The sequence below is a fragment of the Scyliorhinus canicula genome, chromosome 17, assembly GCF_902713615.1.
Source record: "Scyliorhinus canicula chromosome 17, sScyCan1.1, whole genome shotgun sequence".
Lineage (NCBI taxonomy): Eukaryota > Metazoa > Chordata > Chondrichthyes > Carcharhiniformes > Scyliorhinidae > Scyliorhinus > Scyliorhinus canicula.
The window spans coordinates 22951685-22964478 of record NC_052162.1 but is presented as its reverse complement, the minus strand read 5'-3'; the positions used below and the strand labels follow the sequence as shown (position 1 = coordinate 22964478).

The 12794-nt window shown below is 48.6% G+C and overlaps 1 protein-coding gene across 1 annotated transcript in view; it reads left to right on the top strand.

Annotated features, from left to right (window-relative positions):
* Nucleotides 1-11278, top strand: part of LOC119951333 (collagen alpha-6(IV) chain-like) — a 424187-nt gene extending 412909 nt beyond the window's left edge. Inside the window, 3 exon segments of the mRNA XM_038774449.1 lie at nucleotides 1058-1249; nucleotides 6866-7152; nucleotides 7841-11278. Of these exon segments, the coding sequence (XP_038630377.1) occupies nucleotides 1058-1249; nucleotides 6866-7152; nucleotides 7841-8101 (740 nt within the window). The 3' untranslated portion in view covers nucleotides 8102-11278.
* Nucleotides 11279-12794: the final 1516 nt, after the last annotated feature.

Sequence of the window (12794 nt, the reverse complement as noted above, 5' to 3'; positions counted from 1 at the left end):
GCGCGTAAATCAGCTGGCTGCCTCCACCTCTGATGTGCATCCTGGGGACACACCTAGACGTAGCAGTAGACCACGGACGATCAAGAAAAATCAGGAGCACTGAGTAGATAATGGGGGTGCACTATCGTAGCTAGGGGAATGGAAATGTAAAATGTTCACTATTCAAACATGTAACATAACTCTGTCAAGTTAATCCTCACAGCGGCACTGCCCTCTGCTCCCCTCACCCCCTGCCCCCAATGAACAGCCTGTTCAGATGATGGGTGCGAATGCGCTATAAGCACAACGACAGGAGTCAGATTTTTGCAGACAACTGAGGAGCACCAGAGGATGCCTCACAGCGAGTAATCATCACTCTCCTGCCTTGAATATTGACCCACTGACAGTGCCAACAGGAGTCCATCACCCTGGGGTGATGTTACACAGAGATTTGGAGGGTGGAACAGGGTTGTGGGGGGGGGGGGGGGGGGGGGCAGCGGGAATGGGGGGAAGAGGGAGAAATGGGGTGGGGGGGAAAGGGGGAGGGGGAAATATGGGGGGGGGGGCGGTTAATCTGACAGACACGACCTCACCCTATGAGAATCTGGAGATGATGAGGACCACCCTACTTCTTCTGGCATGTCAGACCCTTGCAGCCACTTGTCCTCCATCCTCCGGCTCCTCTTCAGGCTCATCCTCCAGCCCCTCATGGTCCACCTCCTCAGTCGAGGCCGCATGCCCCTCCTCCTCATACAGCATGTCGCCCCGCTGCTGGGCCAGGTTGCGGAGGGCACAGCAGTCCATCACAAAGCGGCTGCAGCTGTGGTTGCCCTTGTTACGGGTCTGCAGAAGATGGCTTGAAGGCCTCACGTGTGCAGAGCCCCTCACCCACCACCCCACCCGGCCTAGTGGTGACTCGTACAGAGATCCTGTCAGTTTTTTAAAACAAAATTCAATAACTGCCACCACAGAAAATTCACAAAAACACAATCAGTAAAAATATGGGCTCCCAGTACATATTTTAACATTTGAAAAGCCACGGGGTACTTTAACGCTCCTAATTATTTTTTTCTCCCAGGTATCCATGGGAAACCGGGCCCAACAGGGCTGCCAGGACTTCCGGCTCGCAGTGTGAGTGTGGGATACACACTGGTGAAGCACAGCCAGTCAGATTCCGTGCCAGCCTGCCCGCTCGGAATGAACAGTTTGTGGGACGGGTACAGCTTGCTGTTTGTGGAAGGACAAGAAAAGACTCACAACCAGGATCTGGGTGAGTGCCAGAACACCACGCCTCCTCATCACTCCCCTCCCTGCCCCTGCAGACTCACAAAAATACTACCGTGGAAGCCACAATCACATCAAGGCCATGACACAATATACAAACATTTAGGAGACAGTTTTTTTCTTATTCATTTTTGCGGGATGCAGCCGTCGTTGGCGAGTCCAGTATTTATTGACTGTGCTAATTGCCCTTGAGGGGGTGGTGGTGGGCTGCCTATTTGAACCGCTGCAGTCCCTGAGGTGCAGGCACACCCACAGTGCTGTTAGATAGAACATAGAATATACAGTGCAGAAGGAGGCCATTCGGCCTATCGAGTCTGCACCGACCCACTTCAGCCCTCACTTTCCCGCTATCCCCGTAACCCAATAACCCCTCCTAACCTATTTGGTCACTAAGGGCAATTTATCATGGCCAATCCACCTAACCTGCACGTGTTTGGACTGTGGGAGGAAACTGGAGCACCCGGAGGAAACCCACGCAGACATGGGAGAACGTGCAGACTCCGCACAGACAGTGACGCAGCAGGGAATCGAACCTGGGACCCTGGCGCTGTGAAGTCACAGTGCTATTCACTTGTGCTGCCCATGGAAGATAGGAAGTTCCAGGATATCGACAGTGAAGGAACAATGATATATTTCCAAGTCAGGATGGTGAGTGTCTTGGAGGAGACCTTCCAGGTGGTGGTGTTCCCATGTATCTGCTAACTGGAAGCTAGTGGTCGCAGGTTTGGAAGGTGCTGCCTAAGGAGCTTTGATGAGTTCCACAGTATGAGAAAGCTGAATGTCCATCTGTCCATCAGTATTACCATTAATCCAAAGAACTGCAGCTCCACCTGAATATATTTTATAATAGTAATAATAATCTTTATTAGTGTCACAAGGTAGGCTTAGATTAACACTGCAATGTAGTTACTGTGAAAATCCCCTAGTCGCCACACTCCGGCGCTTGTTCGGGTACACAGAGGGAGAATTCAGAATGTCTAATTCACCTAACAAGCATGTCTTTTGGGACTTGTGGGAGGAAACCAGAGCACCCGGAGTAACCGGGCAGCACAGTAGCACAGTGGTTAGCACTGTTGCTTCACAGAGCCAGGGTCCCAGATTCGATTCCCGGCTTTGGTCACTGTCTGTGCGGAGTCTGCACGTTCTCCCCGTGTCTGCGTGGGTTTCCTCCGGGTGCTCCGGTTTCCTCCAACAAATCCTGAAAGACTTGTTTGTTAGGTGAATTGGACATTCTGAATTCTCCCTCCATGTACCCGAACAGGCGCCGGAACATGACGACTGGGGGCTTTTCACAGTAACTTCATTTCAATGTTAATGTAAGCCTACTTGTGACAATAAAGATTATTATTAATTAAACCCACGCAGATACGGGGAGAACTCCGCACAAACAGTGACCCAAGCGGGAATCGAACCCGAGACTCTGGTGCTGTGAAGCAACAGTGCTAACCACTGTGCTACCATGCCGCCCATATTTGAATAAACTTTGGCTGAGCACCGCGTGCAAACCATTTGCTCCAGGCATTGTGCTCAATATGCATTGTTTATACAACAAAAACAAACCAATAGCAATAACAGGAATCAATGTTAGTGTTAAAGTTACAATTTGGATTATTTTCAACTGGTTGATTTTTAAAAAGGGATCTTTGCGGTGTGATCCTAAAGAAAAACGGTTGAAGTTTGCTTGGTGACTCACTGAACAAATACATAGCCCACTGCAAAGCTAAACGCCATGGATTAGGAAGATCCAGGGCAGCACGGTAGCACAATCGCTTCACAGCTCCAGGGTCCCAGGTTTGATTCCGGCTTGGGTCACTGTCTGTGCGGAGTCTGCACATCCTCCCCGTGTGTGCGTGGGTTTCCTCCGGGTGCTCCGGTTTCCTCCCACAGTCCAAAGATGTGCAGGTTAGGTGGATTGGCCATGATAAATTGCCCTTAGAGTCCCTTAGTGTTGGGTGGGGTTACTGGGTTATGGGGATAGGGTGGAGGTGTTAACCTTGGGTAGGGTGCTCTTTCCAGGAGCCGGTGCAGACTCGATGGACCGAATGACCTCCTTCTGCACTGTAAATTCTATGATCCCTGGAGTCAGTGCGAGGAATTGGTTAGTCTCAGCAAGAATCGTGTTAAGGGACACCAATTAACCTCCACACTACTGGATTCAGAAGGAGTAAAAACCACAGAGTTTTCAGCCCTGATCCCAAAGTGTACGTGCACCTTTGGTGAATAAATATTAACACATGTTGTTCTCGAGCCAGATAGCCTGGCATCAGGTACTGTCCAGGAAAGTATGTGAATGTTGGCATTATGGGTAGCTGCCATCAGATGCCCGTGGAGTGCCCCAGCACAAATTCAACACCTCAATTGGAATAAATGGGACTTGCATTTACCAGACAACTGATTGCATTTTAAAAGCTAACCATTAATGGCGAGGCATTCAGTTTACATTGCATAAAGTGAGAGAATGTAATGTTGCACAGATGACTGTGTTATATATTCGTGGAATCCGGTCAAGATGTCAGTGTGACTGCTTAAATGCTGCATCCAACCCTGCCAGGGCGAACTAATGATTCGAGGCTGACATGGCCGCCAAACTAAAATGCCGCCTCAACCGGCTCCAGATCTTTAAGGAAGACGCCATCACCGGACTTCCCATGGACTTACTCTGGGGCAAATGGAAGTGGGGCCAGAGCCAAAGCCCTCAGGCTAACCCCCGTACACGATGCCTCCTCCACTTGTACCCACTCCACCCCTTGCCCTCGCCACCAGTACCAAACCTCTGCATTTGTCGCCCAATAGTAATACAAAAGATTAGGGAGCACCAGCTCCCCCCCCCCCCCCCCCCCCCCCCGCTTACTTTGTAGAAATACCCGCCGAACTTACCAGCCCATACAAAATCATAAATTATTCTATCCAACTTACAGAAGAACGTTTCAGCAGGAATACAGGGAGGGACTGAAATATGAGCAAAATCCTTGGCAGCTCCCTCCACCAGGCCCGCCAGATTCCATTTATACTTCATAGCCCAGTCTGAGCCTCCTGAATTCCTTAGTACCTGAATCTACTTCTGGCCAACCTGAATGAAAAGGCAATAAAATCTGTACCTTTCCCCACGGCACAAACCGGATATACTTCAGTTTTGGTCATAATAAATTTGTAGCCCGAGAGGGTGCCAAATTTCCCCAGTATACTTATAATCTTATCCAGACACCCCAGCTGATTAGATATGTTAATAACAAGTTATCAGCATATAGCGAGACTCTGCATTCCCTCCCCCGCCTCACAGTACCTGGCCACTTCACAGAAGCCAGGAGAGCAACAGCAAGAGGTTGTATTGCTAATGCAAACAGGGGCGAAATTCTCCCCTACCTGGCGGGGCGGGGGGTCCCGGCATAGCGGAGTGGCGCCAACCACTCCGGCGTCGGGCCTCCCCAAAGGAGCAGAATTCTTCGCACCTTTAGGGGCTAGGCCCGCGCCGGAGTGGCTCCTGCTCCGCCGACTTGCGCCAACGGCCTTTGGCGCTATGCCGCCCGGCGTCGGGGCTGGCCGAAAGGCCTTCGCCAGTCCGCGCATGCGCCGGAACGTCAGCGGGTGGTGGAGGGGGTCACTTCCGCCTCCGCCATGGTGGAGGCCGTGGCGGCGGCGGAAGAAAAAGAGTGCCCCCACGGCACAGGCCCGCCCGCCGATCGGTGTGCCCCGACCACGGGCCAGGCCACCATGGGGGCACCCCTCGGATCGGCCCTGCCAAGACCTGGGGGGCCCGCTCGCGCCGCCAATCCCGCCGGCACAGAGGTGGTTTAAACCATGCCGGCGGGAAAGGTCTGACAGCGGCGGGTCTTCGGCCCATCGCGGGCCGGAGAATCGCCGTGGCCGGAATTCTCCGCCACCCGGGAATCGGCGGGGGTGGGAATCGTGCCCCGCCGATCGGCGTGCCCCCGCGGCGACTCTCCGGGGGCAGGATTTACGCCGGCCCCGGCCGATTCCCCGACCCTACGGATGTTCGGAGAATTCCGCCCCAGAAGTGGGGATAACGGGCAGCCCTGCCTCGTGCCCCCATATAGCCGGAAATACTCCCAGCTAACCAAATTTGTCCTAACACTAGCTGCTGGGGCCACATACACAACCTCACCCATGAGTCAAATGTGGACCCAAATCCAAACCTACCCAGCAAATAGCTACACTCTACCCTATCAAAAGCCTTCTCCGCATCCATAGCCACCACAACCTCCGGCAGCCTGCCCTCAGACGGCGTCTTCACAACATTGAATAGACGTCTGATATTACTAGACAGCTGCCTCCCCTTCACAAAACTTGTCTGATCCTCTGACACCACTCCCGGAAAACAACCGTTAGGCCATCATGCTCCTACCTTAACCAGAACTTTCATATCCGTATTTAACAAGGAAATGGACCTGTGCGATCCACATTCTACCGGGTCTTTTTCCTTTTTGGGGAGAACATCCTCAGGAGATGTGGGGCCAGTTCCGTCGCAAACAGTTTGTAAAAATCAATCAGAAAGCCATCTGGGCCTGGCGCCTTCCTTGACTGCATTGCATCAATAGCCCGCTTGAGAGGAGGGGGGGGTGAATGACCTGTTCTTAGAAGCTATGTGAGCTCTGAGGAGTTGTGGGAGAAATAGGACTTGCCGAAGGGGGGGCAGAGTTTAGGTATTGACAGTTGTGTGATATTGTGCAGAAGGAGGTGTCCTCGTTTCCTCGACTGCCGGATCACTACTTGCTGGATAGGTTGCTCTTGCCAGATGGGTTGTGGGTTTGGAGAATTGCGGACATCAATAGATAGCTGGTGGTTACAATAAATGCGCCATTTGATGACATAAAGAGATAAGCAGAAGTGGGAAGAAAAGTTGGGTATGGAGTGAAATTATGCATAAGGTTAATGCCACGTCGTCATGTGCCAGGATGAGCTTGATACAGTTCAAGGTGGTGCATAGGGCCCATACAACATGGGCACAAATTAATAGGTTCTTTGCAGGGGAGAGCATAGGTGTGACAGTTGTAGAAGGGAACCAGCTAACCATGTCCACATGTTCTGGTCATGTCCACGGTTGTTGGGGTTCTGGGGCTTGTTATTTGTGAAACTAGCGAAAATTGTGGGGGTGGAGATGTTACCGGGTCCTCTTGAGGTGATCTTTGGGGAGTCGGAAGTGCCGGGGCAGATGGAGAGGAAGGGGGCCGATGTGGTGGTCTTTGCCATGCTGATCATCTGGAGGTGAATCTTATTGGAATAGAGGTCAGAGAAGTTGTCGGCATGGTTGGGGGATGTTGTGGAATTCCTTAAAATGGAGAAGATTAAGTTTGTCTTTTAGGTCTAGGATGGAGGGGTTCTGGACGAGATGGAGGCTGTTCTTGTCTCCGTTTGTGGATCTGTTTGTTGCCAGCAGAACTGGAGGGTGGGGGTGGGGGGAGGAAGGGGGTCATGGGGGAGTTTAGGGGAGAAAAGTGTCAAGTTAGGGGGATTGTATTTTGGTATTGAATGATTGTTTGTTTGTTTGTTTGTTTGCTGTTATGTATGACCTGATTTCAGTAAAAATGATATTTTTTTAAAATGTGTGTGATTTTAGAATAATACTGTCTTTGTTCTTCCACAGGAATGGCCGGCTCATGCTTGCCCCGTTTCACCACCATGCCGTTCCTTTATTGTAATGTTGATGAGGTGTGCCATTATGCAAACAGGAACGATAAGTCCTATTGGCTGTCTACCACTGCCCCAATCCCCATGATGCCCGTTTCCAACCTGCAGATCCGACGCTACATCAGCCGCTGTTCCGTCTGCGAGGTGCCATCTCAGGCCATTGCTGTACACAGCCAGGACATAACCATTCCACAGTGCCCGCACGGTTGGCGGAGTCTCTGGATAGGCTACTCCTTCCTCATGGTTAGTGCTAACTCGGATTTGGCAGAAAGTGGTGTTGTTAGTCAAGGTGCTTGAGGGATGTATATGATGCGACAACCAGGGCAAATTAGCAGCAGCAGGGAATGGTGGCAGGATTACCCAGCAGGTAGCTTTCTAGAGGGCAAGGCTCCCTTGTCATGGACTGATAGAATTTGCAGTGCAGAAGGAGGCCATTCGATCCATCGAGTCTGCACCGGCCCTTGGAAAGAGCACCCACCACCCTATCCCAATAACCCCACCTAACCTTCTTGGACATGAAGGGCAGTTTAGCATGGCCAATCCACCTAACCTGCACATCTTTGGACTGTGGGAGGAAACCGGAGCACCCGGAGGAAACCCACACAGACACAGGGAGAACATGCAGACAGTGGCACAAGCCGTGAATCAAACCCTGGGACCCTAGAGCTGTGGAGCAACTGTGCTAACCACTGTGCTACCATGCAGTCCACACTCCAGCTCTGCTGGGGAGTGCAGAGGCCTTGCCGCAGAAAGAAAACTGCCATCCTCGTACAAGCGTTTATACCGTGTATTAATCATTCCCAGTTATTTTATTTAAATTGCAGATCTTTTCCTGTAAGATCCAGCTCCATCAGTCCGATTTAGAGGTGGCAGTAGTTGTTCAGAGAGACCGATCTTTCACACCATTTATTCGAATTCTTTCTCTTCTCAGCACACAGCTGCTGGTGCCGAAGGTGGGGGCCAGTCTCTTGTGTCACCAGGCTCCTGCCTGGAGGACTTCCGCTCCACGCCCTTCATTGAATGCAACGGTGCCCGCGGCACATGCCACTACTTCGCCAACAAGTACAGTTTCTGGCTGACCATCGTGGAGGAAAACCGGCAGTTTGTGGAGTCGCCGCCCTCGGAGACGCTGAAAGCGGGCCAGCTGCGGACACGGGTCAGCCGCTGTCAAGTCTGCATGAAGTACTTGTAGCGGCCAGCCTGCTCGGATCCACCCCGCCAACGTGACACCCGCTCAGCCAGCAGGCACAGCAGGTCTTTCTGATGAATCGCCTGCCAACTTCACGAACTTTGTATATTAGGAGGAGATGGTTTCTAAAACCGATTGTATAAAAAAAATGGTGTGCCTTGATATCTCGCACTCTGCAAAGCCCCCAATTTTATTAACCTACTGAGCTTCCACAAGAGCAAATAGTGCCAATGTTACCTGGGTCTGGTCTGGTCCAATCTATTTAGGTGCAGTTTATTTTCAGTAGCTCCTTTCAATCTGATCAGGACGATGCTATCTATGCCTGTGTACAGGAAGCAGTACAATGAATGGGCGTCACTAGGCTGTTTGAAGGTGAAGCCTGTATTCATTCATGTAGAGGGAGCCTGCTTCCAGTTTCTCATATATTTCTGATGGGTTGTGCCACACTTGATGCCAGCCCAACCTTCAATAAAATACCAGCTCTTCCACAAGCTTTTTTTTTAAACTGGGAGTGGAAGTGAGAGTTTTGTTTAAGATCATCTCTGCCAATGACCTGTTCCCTCGTACTCCTGGCTGTTCACAGCGCTAACTGTTCGTCGGTCTGGTGTTCCCGTAAATGATGCCATACTTTTATCTGCCATTATCCCACACAGTGTCCTTCTCCCAAATTGACGTGCCACAAAAGCATTTTCCTGTTTGCCATAACATTGCAGCTGACTTCTGTTGCAGCTCACCTCCTCCAAGCTTTATCTTAAAAGTCCTTACACTGGAGACTGGGTTGGGGGTCGGCCACGTTAATGGCACCAAGAACCATTTTTTAGAATGTAGTCAGAAACTCAAATTTTAAGAGTCGCAATATATTATTTAAACACCAACAACCATGAAAAACAAGACAGAGACTCATTGCAACAACATTGAAATGTTCTGACAAAAACATTGTTCACTGAATTACATGTTTTTTAACAAGTACAATGTTAACAAAATGAAACAAGCCATTTAATAATCATCAAAATGAGTTGGATCAGTTCGTGTCTGGCCCATAATGAGCCAAACGCAACTCAGGAGCCGTAGGTTGCGGACTTCTTGAACAAAGGATGTCAGAAAATACAGAAGTATTTGCATGTCAATCTTATCTACTGAAGATAAACTGGCCTATGTTTCAAGGGCTTTTTCATATACTGTAAATACATTAGTTTGCTTTGTTGTGGAATTTAATTTTACAGGATGCGTCCCCACCACCACCACCCCACCTCCCATCCTGCAATTTACTGTCCTGATTCCCACAAAGATAATAAAATAGTGAATTTTAAATGCACGTGCCTAATTGTACACAGTCACTTTCCACAGTGACCAAACTGTGACTAGTTCTAAAACTATCACCTACACTTCTCATTTCACAAGTCACAATAGAAAAGCAATAAAAATATTGTGGAAGTTTCACGTTTACTCATCACAAAGGTGCTCTTTTTAAAGTTTATGGCTACCTCAGAAAGTGAAATAGTTGCCCTACTTTCTCCTACCGCAGAATAGGTTTGACATAGATACCGTTACTAAGAATGCGTGCATTTCTGCATGGATATATTCAACTGGCTTTCATTTCATAGGAAGCTTCTGTTTTCACCCTCTATAAAAGAACAAACTTCTCACTGTAAAGTGGGGAGATTGGAAGTGACCATTCAACTCTACTGAAAACTGCCTGCAGTGGTTAAGTAGCAGATATGTCACCTCTAATAGCCTCAGTTGTCTTTGGCTAATATAGTGAAGCCATTCCGTCACCATTTCACATTAGCACAGAATCCTTTAACACAGCATTGTGTCCCTCTTTGCTTTTGGTATGGACAAATCCGTTTTGCCTCATTGAGCTGTTGATTTCACTGTCAATTGTTAAATAATACAGTGATGTTAAATCCTGGACATGTTCGCCAAGTGTTGTTCCTTGATGTACTTTTCAGCACTCTGCGTTGAGAAACTATTGTTGTGTTTGTTGCATGTGACATCAGCTTAAAGTCATATTTGTCACAACTGTAAACTGCAGTGATTTAATGTTAGTCGTTAGTATGTAGTAGAGGGATGAAGGCCCCTGTGCTTCATGTGCTGTCCAATGTAGAGGCCATGATTCTTCCCATGACTGCTAAGCACAGCGACATTCTATTCAGCAGGTAAACTGGTTTCACTGAACATGGTGCTTTTCTTTCAGAGGTAGCCTTATGTACTACGGTCAAGGGTTTTGTTTTCAATCAAGAATATGTGAGAGGTGTGTGTCGGAGATAGGTAGGCTGAGAAGCTGCTCCTCATCCAACAGTTCATAAGGAGCAGTAATTTTGAATTGGGTAGTCAGCTCAAATGCTTAGTTTTTTTTGGCGATGTGGGTTGCAACCTTTTAGCATGCTTAAAACCCAACAGAGCACATAATCAGAGGCCTGGTAAGGATTTCAATCATGACTTAAGTTCTGAGGGTAGATTTTGCAAATCCTCACATGACTTAAAAAGCACATTGGAAAACCGTGCGCACTTCAAAACCAGGCAGTGGCAAACCCCCCCACCCCCCCGTCATGCAAAAGCAAAATAACATATTTTTAAAACCCACAAGTGTTTGTATTCACAATGGTGCTATTTTATACTGCTTGACTGTATTGCGAAAGTATTCAACTCTGCTCAATTTTCTTATGATCGGGCTTCAGAATGTAACTGCTTGAACCTGCTTACAAGTGGCTGAATGCTTCACTCATTGAGAAAATTACCACCCCGCCCCCTCCCCAAATCCACCCTGCCATCCCTAGATGGTTCGGGAAGAATGTACATTTCAGAATTCAGATGAATTGCTCTCAATTATACTTGTGTCATTTTGTCTGGAATTTTGTCTCTCGTTTTAAACAAGTAAACAATTCCAAATTTAACCTTTTTTTCTTTGTTGTCACTTAATACCTGTATATGCAGGATTAATGCTGCCAGGTTTCTACTTTGAATGGTATTTGGTACTACTGAAATTTCAAATTTAAATGTTTGTATCGAAAGATTCTGGAATTGTATAGATTCAATTTATAATTGCGAAAAACAATTGGCCCAATGTTAATTGCTGACAAAGCAACATTGCTTTTCCTTTGGCCAGTGACGTTGCAGAGATATAGAAATTGCCAAAAGAAAGTACAGTGAACAATAAACTCATCTATTCTTGTCAAATGGGCTCTGTAAAGTCTTCTCTGTCGATTGTATGGGGCTTGTTTAAGATTAGTTTGGGTTGGATTGGATTGGAGGATGTAGGCTCAGTGCAAAATTACCCCATATTTGGCTTAATTAGCAATTCTACTCCCAAGTGGAACTAGAAATGATAAATCGCTAGGTTATGAAGTCTCTTTCTAAGGTTCGAATTCAGACATCTTGGTGGGACAGGATATGGAAAGCTCCAGCCAAGGTGGAATCACTTGGGACTGATGACCCATAACTGCTCCAATCCAAAATGCTTGCGACAAAGTCATTTCTGGACTTCGATGTTTTCTGGATTATTGAATGATATTAGAATGCTGAACCACAAGTGTGTGAACAAGAAAACACACTGCCTATAAATATTTACCTGAAACATAAAATAGTGAAGCAGCAATAAAGTTGTTTTACTTATCTAAATACAGTATCTGCATGTTACTGCTCCCAAAGCACTGGATGAAAATGATTAGGGGACATGCTTGGATCTGCTCAAAGAATTTCCAGACAACTGGGACTGGATTCTCCATTTCTGGGACTATGTCCCCACGCCGTCGTGAAAAACATTGTCTTTTATGGTAGGAAAACTGGTGTCAAACAGCCATAGATTCACAGCTTTGCAGGGGGCTAGGAGGCTGCTGTCGTGGAGCTCGCAGCCCCAGCTGCCGATACGACCCCCTGCACTTCCGGGTCAGAGGCCGCGCATGCGCACGACGGTGGCCTCCAGCGGCCACGCCGTGCTCCATGGCGGACTCAGCCCGCGGACCTGGACCGCTGAAATAATGCCCCCAATTGGCTGCTCGCCTGCCCCGGATCACCCGGACACATAGACCCCAGTCCCGAATGAGGACTACCTGCCCTCTAATCGGCCCGCCCCCATCTGAGACGGCCGCGGATTGAGTTCGCAGCCTCCTCGCAAGTTTCCCAAACGACAGGACCACATTTGAAATACGTCGTCGGGAATTCGGCCAGTCGGTGATGGAGAATAGCGGGACAGGCCTTAGGCCCAGTGGATACTCGACACGGCGCTTTTCGGGGGGGGGGGGGGGGAGAATCGAGGAACCGACGCCGGTCCCGATTTCATGTGGGAAAACGGATTCCCCGCCCCATCATCGAATGCGATTTCGGCTTCAGGGTGTGGAGAATCCAGCCACTGGTGTTTCTGAACAATAGGTGTCTGAACTGGAAAGGTTGCAGAGTACGAGGTTTCCTAATGAGGAAGTGTTCCATTTCAAGCACAGTTCTTCAGAATATTGCTCCCTTGAGGCTTGTTGCATCCCTGGGGTCGCAGATGTGCTAAATTTATTGGATACTCCTTTCATTAAATTATGGAGGACAAATTTTGATTTGAAGCCTGAGAAAGGAATTTGATTTAGCTATCTTCTTGGTGTGTGCGAGTGTTGCTCATTGTGCCAATGCAAAAGTGGCATGTGAGAAACCTACCTTACTGGATCTCTGACAGGAGATGGACCTGCTCAGCTGAGCTGGCTGAATGGAT